The sequence below is a fragment of the Thunnus albacares genome, chromosome 2, assembly GCF_914725855.1.
Source record: "Thunnus albacares chromosome 2, fThuAlb1.1, whole genome shotgun sequence".
NCBI lineage: Eukaryota > Metazoa > Chordata > Actinopteri > Scombriformes > Scombridae > Thunnus > Thunnus albacares.
In genome coordinates this window covers 24,709,843-24,735,721 of record NC_058107.1, presented here as the reverse complement: position 1 = coordinate 24,735,721, position 25,879 = coordinate 24,709,843, and the positions used below count along the sequence as shown (strand labels likewise).

At 38.6% G+C, this 25,879-nt stretch overlaps 1 protein-coding gene across 1 annotated transcript in view; it reads right to left on the bottom strand.

The window, feature by feature from the left end:
• Nucleotides 1–25,879, bottom strand: part of ipo11 (importin 11) — a 126,046-nt gene that overhangs the window by 34,422 nt on the left and 65,745 nt on the right. The window contains exons 21-24 of the mRNA XM_044374512.1: nt 22,691–22,806; nt 20,908–20,984; nt 3,959–4,038; nt 3,764–3,844 (exon numbers count right to left, since the gene is read on the bottom strand). Of these exons, the coding sequence (XP_044230447.1) occupies nt 3,764–3,844; nt 3,959–4,038; nt 20,908–20,984; nt 22,691–22,806 (354 nt within the window). The remainder of the gene's footprint in view (nt 1–3,763; nt 3,845–3,958; nt 4,039–20,907; nt 20,985–22,690; nt 22,807–25,879) is intronic.

Below are 25,879 nucleotides of genomic sequence, written 5' to 3'. Positions count from 1 at the left end.
TACCTTGCGAGAGAGCTGAATTTGCAAGATCACGACATCACAAGATCACACAAGAATCCTTCTTGTCAGGCTTCAAGATATGCGCTTGTGTCTGAACCATCGAACCAGTCAGTATTCTATGGGGATTCTCACATGATCTCGCGAATCAAGCTGCCTCGCAAGGTAAGACGGTGATAAGATGTAAGACGGATGGTTCATCCATCCCCCTGTCAAGCATTTTTTTGAAAGTTCCTGCCCTTTTCCAAACAGTTGCCAGGGACGACTTCTCAGATGGTTCTGTGTAAGAAACCATCTGGCGCGTCAGGTTACCTCAGTGTTCCCCTCAAGGAAAAGTCACTCCAAATTAATAGCCAACAAGCCTAATCTAAACCCTAAGGTACCTTTGTGTGCATATGCATAAAGACAGCTGACATACGGTGTTCCACTGTTAGCAATAACAGCAAAGAGTGTTGGGAGATGTGCCATATGCAGGGGAGTTGAGAGAATTCAGGAGATAGAATTCATTAGCATTATATTGGCATCTCAACAACACTAATATTTGATTTAGTATTTGCAGATGGTGAAATCTCTTAAGGTGTTTCAACCTATGTTTCAAGTCCAATATAATAATTTTGATCACTAGCAAGGGCACTACAAACGTCCAAGCAAAATTAATGTATAAAATCAGTAGCCACAACCTGAATATGAGAGCTGTGTTTAAATGGTATTTGATTATGATAATACATGTACTTGCTTTGCTTTCCTGAAAACTGACTGGTACCTCATATGTTGTAGAAAACAAGCCAGCAAGGGAGCGATGACAAGAATTTTCTAAAAGCTTGAGTGACAGTTTTCACCCCTAGTCCAGGGAAGCCACAGTACTGCTGATTTTCTGTCTTGTGACATCGATAATTACAGTTATGTGCATTCACCTTGTACTGCGAATATGTCTGTATAATGACCAAACTCGGGCACAGAAAGCTAATCTGAAAGGACGGGGCCTGGATCCAAAGCAGTAATCATTCCACCCTCATTAGGCTGCCATGATTAGAACATAAAATAAATCATGATCAAACCAACACAGTTGCTACGACACTGTAATATTAACAAATGGCGTTTATCCATCTAAGCCTCAAATGGAAGCAATTACTTCAAAGGTAAGAGACCATACAAAACACAGAGACAGACAGTGACATTCCCATGTCAGTTTATCAAAGTGTGCATGCAAATGAACTTTTCAAAGAAACACACGCTGATTACTCTGATCCTGCTGTTCTCAGGGTGCCCATGTGTGGTGAGCTGCTCTTGTGTATAGGTTGACAGGTTTGTTGTCTGCTGGTTTTTCTTTTCCTCAGAACAAAGGATTAGAAGGAGCCAGATGTGCAGTAATGCCACAGAGCTTTACTAAGCTAAAGCTTTAACGTTTCATGGCCTTTCTGCATATATTAAGCTTCTCAAGCAGCACAACTATCACATACATCAAATATCACAATAAGATGACACATACAGACATACGTATGTGCACATACTGATGTGCACACACATTCTGCAAATCTGAGTGAAACCCAAGACGAGAAATCATCCTTTAGAACGGATGGCCTTGCCTATTTAATCCCATCATGTCACCACTATCATATTGCCTAGAGCTGCAACTATTAGTCGACTAGCCGATGAGTCGATCGACAGAAAATTAATCTGCAACTAATTTGATAATACATTTATTGTTTTAGTCATTTCAAAGCAAAAATGCAAAAAATTTGCTGGTTTCAGCTTCTTATCATGTGATAATAAAATACTTTTTTTTGTCAAACATGACAGTGAACTGAAAATCTTTGTTTTTTGGACTATTGATCAGACAAAATAAAACAATCAGAAAACATCACTTTTGACTCTGGAAAATTATAACGGCCATTTTTCACTATTTGCTGACATTGTATGGACCAAACTCAAACTCAACTCAAAATTCAAAATTGTGATAAAACTCATTTACATACATGAGTTTAAAGAGTTTAATTCTGACTTAGCAAGGCACGCTTACCATTTGGTTAATTACACTGTTGAGTAAGCAGCCTTGTATGACTCTCTCCCAAATCCTTTATTTTGATGATCAGATATAAAGGTAGCTGGCCAGACAGTGATAAGCAATCGGCTGTTTGAGGAAGCCTTTGTTACACATCTCAAATAATTAATTTGCTGTGAGAATATTGAGGCTCCTTTTGCATTATAATATATAATATTAAAGCTGCAAGCAGCGTTGAACGGGCCCTCACGCCTCTGTGCACGTTGGGCCGCGGCGCAATCAAAGGGCTTCTGTGACGGGCATGTAGATGTTTTCAGACCCGGGCTGTTTTCAGACAGTTCAAGAAGGAGATAAACATCACTTCCTTTGTCCATTATTTTGTCTCTCTTCCTAGGGTGTTAATGGTATCGGCTTCAAACTTTAATACATGTCTTATTACACTGTGCTGAACAAAAGTTATTAAAAACTTTGTAATAACTCAAACGGTTTAGATATTGTAAGCCCTGAAAGTTGTAGTGCCAGATCACACCTTACAATGTAAACCGATGGGGAGGCAATCTCTAGGCATGGACTTTGTGTCAAACAAATGGTTCTGATGTCTAAAGTGTAAGTCTGACCACTTTGAAACCTGTAACAATGGATTCCCGATGAAATTTCCTGCAAAAAAATGATTTTCAATGTAGGATTTGGCCAGAGTCATGGGATTTATGAGGATATTTCACAAGAAGAGTGACATTCTCCTCTCCAACTGAGAGGGAGAGAGAGAGAATAGGAGGGGGGGGATGGGTGTGGGGGTTGAATGGAGCTCATTGAGTGAGAGTGACAGTTTAGTGAAAAAGTGCTGCAGAAAAATAAAATCAAAACTAAAATTTGTAGCTCTGTACTGCAGTTTTTCCTTTATTAGGGCCCAAGCACCTAGCTGTTCGCTCACACTCTTACACACACTTATTGTCTCTACACACCTGACAGTACACATTTCAATCAAACTTTGAGCAGGTCATGTGGGTTAAAAGTCTTTACTTTTCTAAAAAATAAACTTGATGAATATTAGGAAATGAATTTGTTTTACACACAAACTCATCAAGAGTTTTGTTTACTAATTGAAATTCAAGTGAATTGGCCCAAAACTTGCATAATTTTGATGCCACAGGTGTGAGCAAGACAGACATGTCTCACCCTGCAGAAAATTCTCATCCTCGCACCGTTGAGTTTTGATGCTTCACCGTGATAAAGGAAGTTGCTAGAACTTTATTGTACATGCTCCAGTCTGCACCAAACTTTACATGTTTGATAAGAGTCCCGGCCTGAACACGTCTACATGACAATATTCCATCAGTGATGCAAACTGGCTGAATAGCGCTCCGTACGAAATTTCAGCAAAGCAGCCCCAGCAGCAGGCAAAACAGTGGACAAAGGAAGTGATGTTTATCTCCTTCTTGCATTGTCTGAAAACAGCCCGGGTCTGAAGACATCTACATGCCTGTGACAGAAAACCTTCGATTGCGTCGTGGCCGGACGTGCATGGAGGCGTGAGGGCCCGTTCATCGTTGTTTGCAGCCATCTCTCTCTCTCTCTGTTTATCTATGTTTGTGTCAGTGTGATCAGCATTTTATGCTATTTCCAGTGCACCTGCTCTTTATTAGGCCACAAAGGCAAAAACAAACACAGACTGTGGTGGAACTTAAGAAGGGAAGATGAAAAAAACAAACCCAAAGAAATAATCAGAAGTAATAAGTAATATGTTTGTGTTAAGAGTGACAGTACCTTAAGCACTTGAACCTGTCCCTCATTTGTGATGTCTTTCAGCAGATCACAGAAGGATCGACACAATGATTCTGCATAGTTCTGGAAATAAACAAATTCATATGTGTGGAGGTTATATATTTTGTGTTTTTGATTCTTTATATTCATGTTTATCAATTGACATATAGTACGTTTGTGTCTGTGTGTACATCTCACCTGCAGGAACTCTGTTGCAGACAAATATATGTAGGCGTTAACGATCTGAAAGCAGGTGCGCAGGTTCTCGGAGCTCAACTCTGAAACAGAACATCAAAAGTTAAACTTTACCAAACTGCACATAAAAGTTGAATCGATGGATGCGGGCAGGGACAGAGAAAGCAGGCAGAGAAGGAGGACAAAGGCATTCGTTGATAAATAACCCTGCTGGAAAATGCTGTTTAGTGGTCTCTTCGGACTGCAATGCATACTAGATCAACAGTCTTACCGGTTTTGTTCACTGGGAACAATCGTTTTAACATGTCTCACTTTGGTTTACTTGTATTTACTGTGTTTGGTTATCAAATCAATTAAGTCTCAAAAAATCCCAGTTATATCCCTTGCGACTCGCAATTGTAAAAAATAAGATGAAAAAGATGAAAAATGTTGAAAGGGGATTATTATTAACAGTATTTTCATTGTTTCTTTATATTTAGTGTCAAACAAACTAAAGCTCACAGAAGAAATACCTCAAATAAATAATTTGGATGACAAAAACATAAATTACAGGAAAATAATACTTCAGTATTACACCAAGATTAAGTGGAAGAATAACTGTAATAAACAAAGAGCTTTCTTAGCAGCTTAAGGTTTATAATTTCAAGCAGCAGTTTATCTGGCAGAATTAATGATAGAGGTTGTGAGGATCTATTAAGAATGACTCCATCTAAATTATTAAGCATGCTGCCTCTGTAACATCATTATGCCTTCATTAAATATTTTCTCTCTGTCTCTGATGTCTTTCTGACCTTTGTTGTTTAAGTTCACATTAACACAGAGAGTGAAGCCTCACAGATCAGGATGGGTGAGACTTGAGGATTTGCTGTATGTAAAGTGTTTATGGAAAATATAAAGAACCATCTACAATATTTTTCACATTTGTGTTACAGACTTAAATAAGTTGTGTTTATTTATACTTAACATCTGGCAAAGAGGTTATAAATTATGCAGCTACATTCAAACAGGATTAAAATTGAACCATAAACTAGTTAGAGACAAACAATAGCCGCTGTAATCATAAAAGAACATATGCTACAAGCTCAGCAAGTGTAACCTTAAAAACAATTCAATCTGGAAAAAGTTGACTATGAGGCATTTTGGACAGATGCTAATGCATCAAGAAGGAAAATGCCTGCAAGGTAGCACTACCAAAAACATTGTATTTTGGACCACTTACAGACAATTAAACACTGGAGGGCGGTGTGCAAAAAATGTACTTTAGGCCAGTAAGCCTGTGCACACATTTGAGTCCAAAGCCAATATAGTGCCGTGGCTTTAACTGTTAATGGACTCTTGAACCATGGAGCAGAAAGAAAAGAACCCTCACTGACACAATCAGTTTTGTAATAGGTTTGCTGTTACGATCAGAAGTGGAAGTTGAGTGAACGATTTGCCACTCAGAAGTACAATGCGGTGTGCTGTGTGATGTAGTTATGTACTGTACACAAGTGTGTTTACATGCTCACATGTGCAAATGTGTTGAGAGGGAGGAAAAACAGCTTTGCTAATTAAGCCAGTTTTTTAAGTGATTGCAATCACCTGTCAGGCTGCCTAGTAAAAGTGGAGTTAAACAGATTAAAGAGGAGAAGAGGAGAGGAGGGAGTGATGGAGTCATGATAGAGGAAATACTAATAATCAGTCAAGTCTGGTGTGCATCTGTAGATTAAGAGACTAAGAGCAGAAAGAGGTGGCCAAAGGAATACTAAGAGAAGTGTTTGAGTTAGTGAAGTACAGACTGTACAGACAAAACCTAGAAGAAAACAGACTAGACTGAGGGACAGAAGAGGGAGAAGGAAAATGGGAAGGAAAGGAGTAAGAAAGGTTTCACAAAGGCATGCAAAATTAATTTTGGACTGGGAGAACATGGACACTATTCTGTGAGTATGGAAACACGTGCATGTGCACACAAGCACTTGCGCGCATACACACAGACACACACACACAATACCTAAACATACACCACAACTAACACACACAGTAGGATATAAGGTTGACAGTAATATAAGCTGGCAGGGTAACGGACCTTAATGCCTAGAATAGCATCCATGTGGCACTTAGAAACACAGTACAGATAAACACTTACGTATGACACACATACACACACAGGTGAGGGAGAGGTGAGAAAGAAAAGAGGAGACTGAGACGTGGCAGTTCCTTGGAAAGATGGACTGACAGGAACTGAAACACAAACACACAACTACATGCAGACAAAAACACCCCCAACAGTCACCCACACAGCAGCAACATACATACTGAGACTAACATCTACATGTGTCCTTTATGAAAGTAATACAGACTGACAAGGCAGCTAACGCTAACATCTAGAATAGTTGTTTACTTCATACAAGTTGACGAGGGAGCTAGTGTGATTACCTACAATAGCAGTTACTTCTCTGCACGCATAAAGGGGCCAGATGTAGCAGACATATATAAATATATAAAATAAAAACATCACTTTAAAGTGGGGTAAAGTCATAACTGTTAAATCTCAGAACATTTCATTGCATGCATATATATATATATATATATATATATATATATAAATGGGGTAGCAGTATTAATTTTGTAGTAACTCTTAACTCTGTCTTTTAAAGCAGTGGTTCCTGACCTACATAAAATATATATTAAAAAAATCCTTATTTTTTCTGAGTTAGTGTTACACTCACAACTCAACTCACAAGGCCATAACCTGCGATGAGGGGTCACAAGTAGACATTGCTTAATTTTGTGACCCCTTAAAAAGATTCAAAGGGGTTTTAATGTCAACCAACTAGCTTTTTAATAATAAATAATAATAATAATAATAATAATAATAATAATAATAAGTTTATTTAGTATAGAACCTTTCACAAAAATTAAACTCACAAAGCGCTTCACAAGAATAGAAGTTAAAAATAAGACCATAATAACATACGTACAATAAAAACATATGCCACAAATTAAAATTAATATAAAAAACAAAAACACAGGCAGCAGGGTACCTCAAGAAGAAACACATGAACAAATGATCATGACACGAAATCCGATTTAAAAAGATGGATCTTCTTCTTTAAAAGCTTCTATAGAGACTGCTGACCGTATTTGTACAAGAAGAGAGTTCCATAGTGTTGGAGTCACAATTGCAAAGGCATGATCACCTTTAGTTTTGAGCCAAGAGCGAGGGACAGCCAGTAGGTCCTCGTTGGATGACCTAAGTGACCTACTGGCGATGTAGGGATGGATAAGATCAATGATTTATTCAGGTGCCTGTACATGCAGGGCTCTATATGTAATAACAAGAACCTTAAAATGAAACTAAAATGGATGGGAAGCCAATGCAAAGAACTTAAAATAGGACCTGGTTAACAGCCTTGCAGCAGCATTTTGGACCAGTTGTAGATGGTTCAGAGATGCTTTGCTGAGACAAGTGAAGATGGAATTACAATAGTCCAGACGGGATGATATAAAAGCATGAATGATCATTTTGAGTTCCGGTTGTGATACGATGGACTTGAGTTTTGCGATATTTCATAAATGGAAAAAACATGTATGGGTCAATGATTTAATATGCTGATAAAAATGCATAGCCTGGTCAAATATGACACCAATATTTCTTAGGTTAGACCGAACAGCTGATGAAAGGGACCCAATACTCTTTGCTACCTTGGGAGCTATACTGTCAGAAGCAATAATGAGAACCTGTCTTGTCAGTATTAAGCTGTAGGAAGTTGTTTGACATCCAGTCCTTAATGGCAGTCAGACAGTTGTGCAGGACAGACAGTTTATCAGGGTTATCGGGCTTAAAAGATACATAGGGCTGAATATCGTCAGCGTAACAGTGATAGGAAACATCACTAAATTTGCTGATAACCTGACCTAGGGGGAGCATATATAAAGCAAAGAGAATAGGACCCAAAACTGAGCCTTGCAGCACACAACAGGAAATAGAAGCAGTTTCGGACGTGTAAGGACCAAGAGAGACAGAAAAACTCCTATCTGCGAGTTAGGAGGAGAACCAGTCCAGGGCACTCCCTGAGACACCCACACATTGCCTGAGCCTTTCAATCATTAGTCTGTGATCCACAGTGTCAAAAAGTGTCACTAAAACGGAGCACGCACCCACATCAGAAGACATCATTATGTCGTTGGAAACTCTGAGAAGAGCAATTTCGGTGGAATGCTTCTGATGGAAACCTGATTGGAATTTATCAAAAATGTTGTGTGCAGTCAAGACAGCAGTGAGCTGTTTGGCAACAACTTTCTCTAAAATTTTAGAAATAAAAGGCAGCTTGAATGTAGGCCTGTTATATATTGGGACTGTTTGGGTTTGTTTTTTCAGGAGGGGCCGAACAACTGCATGTTTGAAGTAAGCTGGGACACAACCAGATTGCAGGGAGCTGTTTATAATAGAAACCAGGCATGGCCCAATACACTCAGGTGCATTTTTGAGCACGGAATTTGCAGTCCTTATTTGACCAGACAGGCACATCCAGAAGTGCCAGAGTGATGATGCTGTTAATAGTGTCAAACAGGTCTTTGGGGTTGTATTTACTGGTGGAGATAAGGTTGGAAAAATAAGAAGCCCTTGCATCTTTAATCATGTTGTTTAGTTCAGTTAAAAGGTCTTTGAACTGAACTGAACTTTCCACAGTTGCTCTGCCGTCCGACATCTACGCTGGCATCTCCGACATCTAAACGTAAACGTTCAATAAAACACACGTTGTTTAAACTAAAATGGGAACTTAGGTAGGATTTGCAGTTTCAAATTAGGCGTAGGTAAGGGGTATGCAGGTACATGCTATTGTAAACCATGTCATATGTCTCTCCAAAGCTGTGGTTCATTAAGTACCCAAACCTTATCAAACTTTGTATACACAGAGCGTGGTTTGTATGGGAGAAGCCAGCAAGTGAGTGGTGAGCTGTAGTAGAGGTGGTCCAGTCTGACCATGCTGATTCACACTGGTGATATTAATGCTGATAGATGCAATATGTTTCCTCTAGCCATCTGCCGGCCACAGTAAAGTAATGAAGATAATGTATGCTGCCATCTGTTATTTGTACGGGTACATAATGTATTCTAGGGGCCTATTTAGTCAGCACATTAGCCCACATGAATATTCACCTCTACAAAAGCAGTACGGAGCAACATTAAGCTAAACACATGCGGTGTACATGCAAGGTGTGTGAGCGCACGTCAAGAGAAAACCGTGATTCATTTCAAAACCATTCATTTCAAGACAAATATGTATGCAAAGACAGGAATAAGCAGAAACAACAAGGACTGATGGTCAAAAAGACATGAGTGATGTCAAATGTGTAGTAAAACAATTCTTTAGCTGTTTGCACTGTCGTTTTGTATAGTAAAGGATGGGTGCTGGAATGTAGAGCATCATGGGAATACAGACAGGCAAAAGATGAAAGCTCTGCGACAACCAATGCTTTCCTGTGGTCTGATCAGGACAGGCCACACTGAAAAGGCATTCATTTTCCTACAGAATAAAGCACAGGCAACAGATAGCAGTGAAAAAGGACAGTGTCATTTGTTAAGAAAAGCACAATAGGTCCACAGTATAGAGGTTTTTTTTTTTTACTTATATAGAGGCTGCATAGTCATCACCTTAATATTACCAGAGGCATCTACCAACCTGCCTTTGTTGGAATTAGACTTTTTTTTTTACTGTAAAATTAAGTAAAAAATATCCTCAGAGCAGAAAACAATCACCTATAAGTGTATAGTTACCCCATATCTAATAAAAATGCGTTTTCTGGAAAGAAATGGCAAAAAAGGGGAAAACATTTTGCCAAACAACCTGGGGCAGGCTAAAGAAGATTTCTGAAAGCCATTTATTTACAAAATCCAAGTGAAAATGGGACATTTGGGATCTACTGTGCATATTGGTGGATACCTGAGACTTTGGTGTACTTGAGATTTATAATGTACAGACATTTTGAAACAGATATCCCATTAACTTGAGTTGATTTATTAAGCTAAAGGGTATAACCTCAATACTCCAGCTCAAGTCAACAGTGCTTCTCATATACTCACAGGCGCATTCAACATTTTCTGTTGTGCCCAAGAAAATTACATGTATTAAAATTGATTGAACAGGAACTGAAAGCCCTTTGTTGTGTCCTATGCATTTTACTCTTCAGGGGACCTAAAGGTACACAAGGCAGGTGAATGGCTGAGTTCTATGCAGGTATACTGACAGCAGAATGACACTCAATTATCAAACAGTATTAGATCAATTTCAACTGAAGAATTCCCATTAGCCTCACAATACAATGCACACAAAGCATAGGCTAATTATAGTTTACAGCAACAAGAAAAATACTACATACATGCTTATTTACACAAACACAAACCCACAAACAGGAATAGACTCATGTATGAGCCTATTATTGTCATTACATCCTTTGGAAATGGCAATAATAGACTCATAGATAATCTTCATTTAAGACATGAAACTGCAGTGTACACTACAGTAACCCAAACAATACTGAGGTATTCCTAAGCAACTAACCAGGCTCTCAAACAGATCTTTATTTAGTACCACTTCTGGCAGCGGTTGCAAGCATGTTTTGATTTAATGACTAAATAATTACTTTTGCGAGAACAACATGAAGTATATTGTGAATATCTATGCCATCGCTCAGAGACTAACGTTAGCGGAGCAGCAAACTCCAGCAGTAACAAACGAGAGCAGCTGACCAACACACATCGCAGCATTAAGCAATTTAAACCCACTCTGAGGTGAAGAAAATAACTCTGTGCTCAGTATGTTTCACCTCAAAAACCCTGCACCCGTTCAGCGTGTTGGACGTTCAGGCTGCTCTCCACTGCTGGAGACATGACATTAATAACAACGCAGTGGACCACTCCGCCTCCCCCTCAGTTTGTTATTCTCATACAGACAGGAGACTGTAAGATGAGTTCAAATTAAATAATTTATTCATTAATGCAGTTAACTTTTTAAAATAAAAAGGCTGCGGACAATTTATCTTCTCTGACAGTTCTGTTTCATATTGTATTTCGGTGAAATAAGGACATCAGTGAATGGTTTGGCACACAGTATACTGGAGCAAGAGACTGAAAATAGTACCCCCTTTTCTATTCATTCAATGGTGAATCATTTTTGAATTGAGAATCGACACCCAATCATCGTGATAGTATCAAATCCGGAGATAAGCATATTGTCCCAGGCCTACAAAATCAACACCGTCATCTGTCACAACCTTTATTTTTCTTTTTTTTTTGTTCTATCACAGAGGAAAATCTGAATCCCTATGGACACTTTCAAGCGCACAACACTCCAAAGGTGACTGTGTATGCCACACCATGCACATTCTCCAAACTTTGCCACCTTTGTCTCAAAAAAATCCAGGTAAAACCCTGCAGTTTCAGTAATATTTTCCACTGCAGCACAACTAAACTGTTTCGGTAATAGTTCTGGCCAATGAGCCATTGTTGGCAGAGGTTGGCTATAGCATGAGAAGCTCATTCGTATACAAATGAAATTCTGCCTTGATCCAGACTGAGTAACTGAAACAAATTGAGTCTACAAGAGGAAGAGGCTTTAAACCACCAGTAACCTCAGGCTGATGACACATACCCGAACAGCTCTCACAGCAACCCTCCAGCAACAGCTGATCAGCATCTTATAACATTGATTTGAGCTGATAAGCCACCAGTGCATCTCCAAAAGCCCAGAATGACACCAACATGAAAGGGAATGTTTATGAATGAACTAAAAGCCAACACCTAAGGCACAGTAGAAGGCTGCTCCTGTTCAGATGGCAGGAAAAATAATGTCAAATGTGACAAAAGGATACATCTGGAAAGAAAGGTTGACCTTGAGATGAAGAGCCCTGAGAGAAAACCTAGTAGTGAGTGTTGCTGTTACATAAAAAAAGCATCTGTCTGTTACATACTATACTGGATTAGCTACATAGCTACATTGAGTTTTCTCAAGAGGATGAAAAAATTAATCCTAAAAGTTGGATGGGGATGATGAGTAAACTAGGAATAGGTGAAATCAACAACTTCTTTTTAGTTGGTGAGATTTTATTGGTTACAAAAGATTGTTATAGAAATAAACAGGGCAGCATATGAAATAAGGAAATATCTGTTATTGAGTCATTTCTTCACAAAGCGAAAAGCATATCTCCACTTAAAGATGTTTTGCAACAATGAAAAATAATGAGTCTTTATCCATCATGCAGACAAATGGAGACACCACACCAGTTTGAACACACATACTCATGGACACACCGTGGCAGTGACAGTTTATCACAGGTTATTAACACATAGTGGAAAATCCAAGAATACAAAGTAAATAGAATTTGGCATCTCAACAAGTACACATAATAGACTAGTAGGGTTTGTTTAACAACAAAGAGGTGGATACTACACTATAATGGCTCAGGTTCTTAACTTTCACAGGCAATTTAAAAGTCAAAGGTGCACTCAACGACAAAATAGCTCCCAATCATGTAATAACTGTTTCTGCAAGTATATAACCTCCAGGAAGACAGTATGACTCTAATGCAAACATGGATCAGAGAGCACACCGTTCTCAGTGCTGCTTTTTACCAATCTTATTACAAACCACACTCAAAGTGAGACGACATGATTACATTCAAAACTACATAATCTTTTAGCTGAAAGTACATGCTCCAATTGCTTTTTTAGAGGAAGTAAATACATGCTTTTGACAGCTTTCCAATCTCTGTCCTTCCATAATACTACCAACACAATCATTGTCATTATTTGCCTTGCTGATAAGCTGTGCACATACTGTAGAGTGGCAATAACCTCTGAAAGAGAGTTTTGTATGAATATCAACACAAAAGGAGGGCGAGGTAGTGTTCATATAAAAGAGTGAAACATGAATTAAATTCTCATTCTGGGCTTGAGGTAGGTCAGACAGCTCAGAGCACTGAGGCCTGGAATTGATATGACTTTCATCATCTCCCCCCCCTCACTATTGCAAATGAACCCAGGGCACCACAGGTGTCCATGTATGAATACAAACAGCTTAACAAAAAAAAACACTACATCTGGTTATTGGAAGTAAATTCACTTCCATTCCACACAGCTTCTCCGCACTATTTCAGTGTGACACTAATATGACAGGGACAATAGGAAGGTGGATGTACTGCGACTTTTCCTGCAGCAACATAACATAGTCTGATGAATGCTGTTCTTAAGACTGCTTTTCAAGAATCTGTACTGGACTCAATGTTGTGACAGGTCTTTAAATCTTCATAATTAATATACAGTTGATACAATTAATGGAAAATTGGGATTTTAGGTGTTAATTTCAAATTTATTTCTAAATTCTCTGCTCATTCACACCAATTAAATAGAAAAGTGGGCTTCGAGGCCCGTTTTAGTGAGGTATTAGTGGGATTTGGACAGGATTTAATTATATTGAAAGTAATTAATATTTTGTGCTATATGCATGTAAATGGCCCTGGCCAAAATATTAGAAACGTCATATGAATATTAAAACTATGAAACAGAGGAGGCAAAGTAACTACTATTAATGCAATTAAATTTTCACAAAGACACAGCATGTGAGGGCGCAATCACCCCCTTACACACTCACGCCATCATTTGCTATAATCAAATAGTGACAAAAACAGCTGCTAAAGCACTGATAAAGCTTTAGTCAGTATATCCTTCTTAGCCCTGGGCATATGCTGCACAATCCGCTTCAGTTATCAACATTAACAAGAAAATGAGCCTCACATCTGACTGTGATAACGCCCTCTGAAATGCTTCTAATGGTTGTTGGGGACACTGCTAAAACTTGGGTCATTTCCCAATTCAGTTTTTGCTTTACAGAACGTGACGGGGTTGACAATGTTTGCTCAGCGAGGAACAGATACAAAAAACGTTTGCCAAAACTTGTTCTGATGTGGTACAAGGACAGTGTTTGTTGGGAACATTCAAGCCAGTGTGTCTCGATTTCATTGTTTATTCTTTTTGAAATATAGACCTGAAATGAAGAAAATGTAAAGTGGACGACCTCTACAGAGAGGTGAAACCATGTTATTGTAAACTGCTGATGGTAGCTTGCTGCATAGCTACCTTATTAAAGCTTAACTCCTCAAAGACTTTCTTAGGAGTAAAAAATACGCCTGCAGCTCTACAGAGACAGCTTGCTTTATCAGGTTTTACTGTACAAGAAAAGACTTTCTGCAAAAACATGAAAACAACATGGCCAACAGGAGCCTGAGCTACAGTTGCAAGATGAGAAGCTCTCTTTGGTGCTTGAGTGAGTAAGTCTTTGAAAAGTCATGGATGAGTAATCATGCTTGAAAGAAGCCAGAAGAGCTTAGAAAGAGATTCAATGAAGTGGCAAAAAACTACTTTACAAGGAGACCTCGATGAATAAGATGGCAGCAAAGATGAGAAAGCAGAAAGCTCCCAGCAGTATGTCCAGTAGAAATCTGAAACAATTTAATATAGTTAAGGCAATAGCAGCTCAATATTGAAAAGAGCAAAATAAAATAAAATAATAATAATAATAATAGATTTACACTACAAAGAAAAAGGACACGATCATTGATCATTATAATATCAGACTGCAGGAAAAAAATGTTGGAAAAGATTAATGCTACAATTACAATAAATAAAATCCTACAGATATCATATATATATAACCTCGGAATATGCTACTCAATCTTGTGATCTTTCCTTTTCATCCCTGCATTAAAATATGGCCAAATACGCCTAACATCTGCGATACCTCAAGAAAGTCATTACTTCTAGGTGAGAAGCCTGTAGAAGGTTGTCCTCTGATGGGGATGTCCAGATTGATCCATGGAGCACATTAGTTGAGCAGTTAAATGTGAGACTACATTCTGAGAAAAGTTAGCAATTCCCCTCACAGAGCTTTCACAGGCAAAAGATGAGGTTAAAAGCTTTCTTAACACAGTATCATTGATCTTTTAGAGGATGGTCTGTAATATCTCTGGCTACGACAGTAAATGCTAACCCAGTGTTTCCCCTATATTCATTCTGCAGCAGCACATCACCACTGTAGAATTAAAAATATATTTTATCAAATTTTAGTAAGAAGTCTTTATTTTCCACTCTTCTTTTACTGTTCTGTTAATTCATTGTTGCTGCTCTTGACTTTTAAAACAAACTTAAACTGTTTTCCAGCTGTTTCAGGTTAAAGCCATCTAACAGTTGGCATAAGGCCGTGTTCAGACCGACATCAGCCCTCTTACTCATTTGAATGGGGGCAGTATGTTGGGGGCGCCAACGCAGAGAGCTCTGGAAAACAACGTAGGTCGTCCTGCAAAAAAGTTGAATCCGGTTCAACTTTTCCTGCAATGCAACGTGACGTCATCCAGCAAGTCAATGCGTTGACCAATCACATATTTGCAAGCACACGTTCCTGGTGGATTACTTTGTAACGTGAACACTGTATTTTGTCGGTTTACCTTGTGATCGTCACCACAAAAGACTAAATAGTTGCTACGATGATAATGTTCCAGTTGTAAAACCCTGTGTTAGTATTACAAACTGCTGTGCTATGTTTTCGTGCCTGATAAGCCTTTAAACATTTATTTGTGTTTGTTTATTTGCCTCATGGGGACCTTAAACAACATGCCCCCACCAACAAAGCCCCCTACGCTGTTTAATGCAGTGAATCCCAACTATTGCCTTCTTTTCTCTGAAAGTATTGAGTTTCATTACTAGTTCTTCACATCAAGAAAGACCAGCAGTGTAAAATAAATTTACGTGGAGATGAATGAATATTTAAGCTCTATGTCTTGCTCACACTGATCAGTGTTACGCCAACAAGAGGAAAAAAAAAACTGTTGTGCTCACTCGCCATCATCACTAGTCAGTGCACCACACAGAGCTGCATGGTGGCAGTGATACAGAGCTTAGTGCTAGTCTAACAATTTAGCAAAGGCAAGGCTCTTGACATTCTAATTAGGGAATTTGCTGCTCTAGTTTAGCAGTGATGAAGCGGGGCTCTTTATCAGGCAGGCCAGGCCATATACCTGGCAAGCCGTGACACCAAACCAAGCCAGACTCCCTCAATGGCCCGCATCCCTCCACTGCTCTCCACGGACTAAATAAATGAACCACCGGATGTTCTGATGAAAACCAGCCAAAGATGACGACTGACCAAAAGACTATAAACAAAAAGCCAAGTTAATTTCCTCTATGAAATTGTTCATCACTATATGTAAATAAATGCATGGGAGTTGAACGCAAAATTTTGCTCTATTCATTTTCATGTTCACAGTATTAAAAGGGATAAATGTTTTTAAAACTGAGTGCTAATTTGTTCTGACCTGAGACCATACCTCTGAGGTATCATCTTTCATCTGAGCAGCTTTGAATTTCCCCTCTAAGACTTGCGATGTGATTAATGCGATTTAAATGTGCTAATGTAACCTCAAGAAAAAAGGGATTTTTTTTTACAATAACAACAGAGACAGAGAGAGGGGAGGTGAGGGGTGGAGAGAGTACTAAGTGCTGGCAAATGACTGTAATTTCAAAGTCTTTTGGGCTGGGTTTTATCTATTAACATGGCAGCAAACATCCTGTTAATGTTAAAAATAACTGCTCCTTGCAAATAATATAAATAATAAATGCTGCAAACAGGTGCCAACATTGATGGTAAAGGAAGATGTTAAAATGAGTGATTATAAATAAGGACTGAGCTCAGTGAAAGACAGAAGCATGATGATGATGAACACCCCCTCTGGAGTTTCTGAAAGAGGTGTTGAGGGAGAACAAGGGCTTTGGTTCATTAAAGTCTGTTTATTACTGGTGTCACTACACATGTGATGGTGCAAATGAGGAGACATTGACGAAGATTGAAGATGTGACACAGTAGTGGCTGAGATGGAAGGAGGTGTTATACAACTCTGATTCACAGAGTTTAAAAGTGCATTCTTGTCCTTTGAAACAGCAGTTGTGAAAACATTGTCACTGCAACATTGGTGTTCTCAACTGCAAGAATTAATTTTGAACTTCAGCTTTCAAGCCAACACGGAGCCAAGAGGTCCATAGGTGCTCAGAAAAAAAAAGGAAATTTAAATATCTAAATGACAACTGGGCACACTCCATCTGCTGATGAAGATTATGTGACACGATCAAAAGCTAAGGAACAGCAACGATATGGACTTTCTGGTGAGATTGTATTCCGAAGTCTGATACAACTTGCATCAGATACGTAGTTAATGATGTGTGGACCACCAACATGGTTTAAAATACATTAAGGAGCTTAAATCTATCTCGGACACAAGAGCATATTTAACATGAGATGACAAGTTTGTAAGGTTGACATGACACTGGCAAACAGTATTAGTGAGTAAGTCAGCATGATATAAATTACGTTTTCAAGCTCTGGATGATGCTGCAATGAAAACTGCTAAAATGGAGCTTTTCTCATGAATGTACAAATTTGCTTTGCAAAAAAAACTGTTTGAGAAAAGGGACAAAATGTGTGCTTGCATTTGCTGATCATTTTGTATTTTTATTTTACTGATGTAATGCTATTCCTGTACCTGGAGAGATGTGAAAGCTTTTTCCTTTTCTTTGCTTTAATGTGTCTGTCATTAGTCTCTGTAGTAAGCACAAGAAATGATAATAATAATAGGCAAACTCAGATCACAAAATGAGCCTTTTCCATGATGAGATGTAGACCAAAGATGGATGAGGGCACAACAGGTTATCTTTGACAGGCAGAGAAATATTTGTCCCTGTTTTCAGGTTTGACGAGAAACAACTGTTTATTTTTACAGTCTGATAGTCATAAAACATGAGGCTGTTGTTGGATCACTGAGAGGAAAGATGGGTTATAAAAGGTCCTATATATTTAGACATATTACAACAACAAACACTGAATGCTAAGAATTATTTTATATTTGAGGTTTTATAGATATACCTACAGTGTAAATCTGCAGGTAAACCAATGAGCTCATGTACAGAATCCAAAGTATCTTTTAAAGTGTCAATCATTAATCATATACGCCTGTACAACCTTCATCTCAACTAATCTTCTCAATGCATCCTTCCATCCTGGAAGTCAATCTCATACTCTGCATCATCTTTCCCTATTATGTTGATCCATTCATATAATGCCATCTTTCATTTCTCTCCATCCAACCTTACATTTTCTCCGTTTTTCAATCTTGCACCCTCTTGCCAAGTTCACATTCCCTCTCACCTCCTTTAATCCATCATTAAAGCCACCTACGCCAGTAAAATGGCAGCTGATCAGTGTGCTCTAATTCCTTGACAGATCTCCATCAATCATGTTAGGGGAATGAGGACTGACTTTTCTCGGTGCTTCTGACAGACTTCCAAGTGTATATACATGTTATTCATGCTATCAATTAAACCTATCAGTGTGGGCGGCTGTGGCTAAGGAGGAAGAGCGGGTCGTCCACTAATCGGAAGATCGGCAGTTCGATCCCTCCACTCAGCACGTTGAAGTGTCTTTGGGCAAGATACTGAACCTCAAATTAAGTGAATGTGCATTAGATTGGATCCTGATGAGCAGGTTTGCACCTTGCTCGGCATCTCTGCCATCAGCGTGTGAATGTGTGTGTGAATGCGTGAATGTTGACATGTACTGTAAAGCACTTTGAGTGGTCGGAAGACTAGAAAGTCGCTATATAAGACCAGTCCATTTACTATTTACCTGCATTAACTGCTTTTTTGGTTTGTTCAAACAGCAGCTGGAAATCACTGCTTTCCCACTCACAGCGAACAAATCTTGACATTTTAGCGGCACCACTGACCAGTAAGCGACCGGTAACAGTTAAATTTTCCGTTAACCGCTAACTGTTGCTGTCTGACCGTCTGTTGACCGGAAGCTTCAAGTTCACAGCAACTACAACAACACTTCTGGCCCAAGACGAGCCACGAGTGGTTCTGCTTTGATTCATTTCATTATAACAGTACTTTATTTAACTTTATTATAACAGTATTATAACATGAAGCTATTTTATTTGAGCTGGTGTTACCATGTTAATGTCAACTGTGGCATAAAATGGTCTTAAAATGACAATAATATCATTTATCGCAATTATTTCTGGGGCAATATATATTGTCCGACAAATGTAGTTATCGTAACAGGCCTATTCAGCAGTACATGAAATCTGTTGTGTGACCACTACCTGAGTGTTGCTGAGAGTTTCATCTGTATATATATTTTTTTTATTTATTCAGTAACCACAATGAAATACAGAACAAGTACTGTGTTTTGGTTTCTGTTGAGTTTCACTTTGATACTCTTGTAATGAGGTAGTGAGGCTTTTAATCGTATTATGGGAGGATAAAAAGGAGAGATCACACCAGAACCAAAAAATACTGTGACATGAAAAAAACACTGCCTGCTACTGCTGGAAATTACACTGATGAGATTGGCGAGACTGAACCAAAACACTTCGGTTGTGGGCCATAAATAACAATGAGCTGAGAGATGTTGCCAAGTTATGTAGAGCTGACAGAAACATGGTAATTCTCTATGGAGTGTCATGCGATCCAGCGTGATATGAAAATATTAATTGTGCCTGCTTTAACTTTGCAATTTTTTATCTTCCTTGCTTGTAGAAACAGATGAGTTCTCCAAAATACTTCAGCATTGTTGTTGTGGAATCACAGTGTGACAACTCTTTCCTAGATGCATGAATAAAAAGGCAGTTCACATAATTTCTTTGAGGTTTGCCAAAGCTGGGCTTTTGCATGTCTTTGTGCAAAAGGCTTGTTGGCTGCAGTAGTTGTTTTGTCACTTTCTAGCCTCCTAATTGTCTGTGATTGGTCTAAAATTTGACATGACTTTTTTTGTTATGGTGCATCGCCTTGGTTTATTTTTTGTTCAGCACTAGATAACAGTAAGGAGGGTTGCTGCTATCTTTCAATCCATCTATATCCAAGCTCCTTAGAGTACACATCCAAAGTATAATCTCTTTTTATGTCACTTCCTCGTCATTAATTTTCCTGTCGTCCCTTCTCAAATCATTAATTTCCATCCGCCACCTCCTTGTTAGTTTTCACAAATCTCTGCTTTTTCTTCATTCCTCCTAATCCGTCCCTCCTCCATTCAATCCATCCGTGACTGTCTTCCTGAGTGCTTTACCTTTCTGTGTCCCGTTGATTCTCCATCCACACTATCAATGATCAAATGCTCGAGTAAGCCAATCAGGCTACGCTGGTGTTCATATTACTTTGACTCGCTCGTTATGTGCAGAAGCAGCAAATCAATACTGTTCCTCATCACACTGAAGGCCCACACACACACACACACACACATCTCAACACACTTTAGCAAGTGCAGTGTCCCAGTGCTCCAGGCCTGTGATAAATCACCCAGCCAGCTCCATTCAATCTGCCACCAGTCACAGCTGCCTACTAGACCCAGAGAGGAGGCCCTCATGGCTCGAGGCTATTACAAAGCCAAAACTTCACAAGCTACTATAATCTGAAGTAATAAAACTATGATAATTAGGTTTACGTACATGGATTGCATTGATTTTCTTTCCTCCTTTTCTTCATATCTCTGCGACTTAAAAGTATTTGGACATATAATGGTGGTTTATTCTCTCAGACTGTGCTGATTTTTTTCCACCTCACAGACAGTTTTACACTCAAACACATATTCCTATTACACAATAAGCCATAATTTGATCTCATGGTAAATCAGACTGTCCAAATGCATCAGAGCAGCATCATTCTATTGTTATTGCGATACCTTCCTTTCCTACTACTAAATCAATTTTTGTCAATGCAAAATGCCATGAAGTTACTTGAGAGGGAAAAAAACACCCAAACTAATTTGCACACATATCAAGCACAAGCGCACACACACACACACACACACACACACACACACACACACACAGACTGACAGACCAGCAAACAAAGAAATTTTATGTGGGCTCACCCAGCAAAGCTGACATATTTTGGAAAATTCTGAGCAGCTCCGGTGTGATGGCTGGGCTGTTCTCCAAAGTCACCAACCTACAAGAAGAGAGGAAGGGACAGAGTAAAGCAGACCGAAGGGGGAGTAAAAATAAAAGATATGAAAGATGAAATGGAGTTTTGAGAAAGGAGTGCAGAAGACATAGATTAGAGATGGAAAAGAAAGTGGGATGAGAAATACAGTAGGACAAATTACAGAGGCAGAAAGAAGAGAACATGGGCATCAAAAAGGTGGGAAAAAATAATACATGGTGAAGTGGGAGTAAAAGAAATAAAAAAAGGAGCATATAGAAGAAAGCAATCACTGTGGTAGTCTGCTCAATCTCAAGCCACATCTGATAAAAATAAATATGTTACATAAAGCAAATACTTGTTTGATTTGTGTGTATATTGACAGCATGTTGACAGTTTGACACAAGACAAGCAAATTCAGTGTGGGGTGATTTTAGGCTGCTGGTCGGACTAAGAAATTTTAAGTCAGGGATGCTCTGGTAACAGTAATGGCTTTTTGTCTTTATTTTTAACATTTTACATTGAAAATAATTAACTAGACTAATCAAAAAGACATTAACTGATAAAAGAAAATAACCTTCAGTTGTACTTGTTCTTTAACCACTCTGAGTCACTCTAAGCAACCTTTGTCTAATGGAAAGCAGAGCATTTACAAATAAATGAAATATGGTGATGAAATTAATTCACAAGGCCTCGCTTCTAATCTCTACTCAGCATATGGAAATGTTCTGTCAAAGTAATTTATTCAATAACATCTTTTAACATGCGTAAAGCTTCTGTAAGTGTATTCCTGTAAATTCGAAAAAACCTTTGAGATGTTATAATTAATCCTTGTAAGAATTTTTTTTTTAATCAAAAACCTTTGACACAGGCAGGTGGATTTCACCTACGTGTATTACTACTAGAGTAGATGAGACATGATTGACTAATTTGATCTATGTTTCATAAATGAATAGAAGATAAACATATAATGAGAGGGACACAGAAGATAAAAACAAGAGAAAATGACATTGACTTTATAAACAAAGCAAATATTTAGGGCACTGCTGTTTATCAAAAGGGATGAAAGACAGGACATAACACTGTGGCTTTGAGCTACAAGCACACAGAGCAGACTGAACTCTGCAGCTCTCCTCGGAGATAGACAGAAAAAAGAGATTAAGGAGACAGTTAAAAAGCCAAGAGATGACAGGAGAGGAACAAAAGTTATCCCCAGAAAAGTCTCTTATACTAAAGTAAACCTTTTGTGAGTGTTGTACATATGCAAAAATTAATGTACTGTTTCTTTTTTCAGATTTTTGACAGCTTTAAAATGGCATGTGTACAAAACAATAACAGAGAGACTGCGAGCCACATATCTCATCAACAGCTCCATCACTCACCTAGAGTGATTGCCTGTGAAAACGCAAATTCAAACAAGATGACACAGTCAGCCCATTTACCACTACTTATCTGAAAAGTGTTTGCATTTGGTCCCCATATATGTACTCAACTTGAGTCAGTAAATGAGGCTGATGACTAATCTGACAAAAATGGACTCATGAGTGAATTGAGTGACAGACAAGAGGGGCAAAGGGAAAGAGTTAAAAGATAGTCATAGTATGCATGTGTAGGTTTGTGTGTACAAGTGTGAGATCACTAAATGCTTCATAAATGTCTGCCTTTGGGAGTTTTTTTTCCTCTGTAACTTATAAATGTTAGTGTATGTGCACATGGTATGTTTGTATTCGTACCAAAGCTCCAGTCCATCCTCCAGCAAATACACATGAGGCGGCTGGGAAACATCGGTGCTCAGCTGGATGACAGGAAGAAGGAAAGGGTACAGGTTCTTACTCTCTGCCCCCAGGCCCTGTAAGAACACACAAATACAGAAAGTCAATACCAAATTAACATAACCTGACAAAGAATGTAGACAGGGAGCTTAAAAACTGTGCCTTATGTGCTTTAAGTTAATGGATGTTCCTCGTAGACTATCTGAACAGAGTGAAGCAGGACAAACGTAAAGAAAAGCTCAGTCAGTAATCTGGCTCACCTATTCCCAGCACTTTGTCAGTGCACTCTGCTGCTTGCAGGCCAGACCACACCGTCTCCAATCTCCACTACTGGTGCAAGAGTGTAACTCCCTCTTACAATAGATAAGATGCATATAGCCAAGGCAACACACTGCAGGGTGTGTGCACTGTTCCCACTTTTAAGAAGGTGTCATGGATGGTGGCTTTTGCACTCTAACGAGTTGTGTTTGACAGCAAAATACTTACTTTGAGGTGTAAGAGTTGTATAGGGTTTTGTTGTAGGGTTTTTATGCCCAGTGTGGGCCAATTTACTTCCAATGGCTGAGAAAAGGTTTAGGTAGAACTAAAGGATCTAGCTCACTGTCCGTTTAGTGGTCATATACATTTTAATGACATTTCAAAAGACACAGGGGTAAGTAGGAAATGATGGAATTTTCCTTTGGGAATATTTGCTCCTTACAGTCTAATGCACATGGACATGCATTAGACATATGTGTCCATACTGTAAATTGGAGAAGGGGAAATGAGCAGCTGAGCAGTGTGTCATCTTGACCTCTACCACATGGCTTTAAACTCATGGAGGGCCATGGTCCAATACAATACTTCTGGGAACACAGTGGATCACTTTAAAAACCAAACCAATTTCAAAAACCCATTACATCGAACATAACAATAGATTCCACTGCTTTAGTCCTCACACTGGATGCTGAAAGCCTGAATAAAATGCCCTAATTTATTATTGGAGACATTAGTTCTTGAAATATTCTCTGGTCCTCTATTACACTGGATCCTGTCTATATCCAGTTGAAACAGACTGTAGTTCACACCAAACACACCACAAGTGACAATTTGCAATTTTATTGCCCTGTTCAAAATTGATTTTAAGTGTGGGGAAACACAGCTATTAAAGAGAACACATATCGGGGCATCTCATTTCATTCAGACTGTGGTCGCACTTTATTTTACAGTACACTAATGAGACGTAATAAGCTCTACTTGATATCAAATTAGACAAAAACTAGATATAATGTTCTTTATTAGACAGTAAACAAACACAGTAATACCCTAATTAGACACCAAACACCTAAATTATGCTGTAATTAGAAACCAATGCTGAAATATAATGCTGTATGAGACCCAAAATATACTATATTTTGACACTTTTATACCAAATTATAGTCTAATTAAAAACCAAATAGGAGATCTTAACACACTATTAGACACCATTTTACAAGATCATAGTCTCATTAGAAATCAAATCTAATGCCATATCAGATCCAAAATATGCTACATTTAGACACTATTCTACGCTTACTATCAAATTATGTTGTAATTAGACACCACATTTAATGCTACCAACATGGGCCTATGATAACTTAATTAGACAATACAGGCTATTATACCAGACATAGCCTTTACAATAGACAAAACACTGTGAGCTCAGAGGACAACAGATTTATTTGGCCTTTATTTAACATAGTTTCACTTTCTTACAGGGTCATTTGTTATAAAGTGCAACACAGACGGTTATTCTCTCTTCTGTGCCTATACATGTTTTATATTCTGGCTACTGCTGTTCCCTCTGCCCAGTTGGTGACTTTAAGTAATGATGAAGGGCTGTGAGTGAGAGGAAATTTTATTCCATGCTTATCTGTATCTGTAATGACTTTATTACATACAGAGGTACTATTTACATCTTAATAGATGATTTGAAGCTTCCCTAAGCACAGTAATTTACAGAAGAGCCAAAATGAGGACATGTTATGTATATTCTTACAGCAATACTGATCACTGGTGTGTTTGCTTTACCTCTGAAGTCATCTTCACCACTACTATTCTGTGCTCTTGTGGAAGATGCTGTATGCATCCATAGCTTACTATACATTAAGCTTCTTTGTAGAGGAGACCTCTCAATGTATTTCCTTGTGCAGTTATTACAATTAGTTTAGTCATTTATTTACTTATTAATTTTTCTAGTTTTGCAGCTTGTTTATTTTGAAATACTTTTTCTTGATCAGTTGCAGATTTATTTGGAATGACTGGAATCAACCACCATGACTGAGTTGCTCTGAGGCTAAGGATAACCTACCCTTGAGCAAAACTGTCAGAACAGTTACTGACAACACATATACACTTGCAAACACAAATACACACTTGTATAAACACACATATTTCTGTCCAAAACTGTAGCATTGACAACCATGTTTAGCCTAACTTATGAAGTATGCCCTCTGAAATACTATTTCCCCTTGAAACATCATTTCCATCTTCTTCATACATACCCTCAAACTCTAGTCTGTCAATGAAAACTTAACCACTGTCTGACACCATGCCTTTTCAAAGCATCCTCTTGCTTTGACTTTTACTTAGCCACTTTGTGTATTCACAGAAAACACTGACAAAAGAACGTGGGAAAGGGTATTGAGAAAAAAGTGCTAGTAGTTTGAGTGTGTGTGAGAGATAGTAGTAGTGGGGGAATTAATCTGCCTGAAGGCACAGAGGATCCAAAGCAGTGTTTCAGAATTGCCAACATTGTTTTACCGATGACATGACATTCATTTGGTCTAAATATGCTCCTTCCTGCATCTACAGTATGTGGGAGTGAAGGAGAGAGAGCAGAGCCCGATACCCATTTGGCACAACCTTGTCTCCTCATCCCTAACAACAAGTAACTAGTCTATTGTAGACAAAATTAATTTTCTAAGTTTGAAAACAATGTGCCCATTCTTAAAGAACTGACTTCATGCTGACTGAACATTTACAGGTGTGACTGGTTTATGCCAGTCCTAGACAGACTCAAGTCAAACAACCCAAATACCCCTGCTGTGGCAAGGTCAGTGCCCTTTGTCAAAAAGGCCAGAAAAACAGACATCGATGCTTGATTCTGGAAACATAATAGGACTCTTGAGA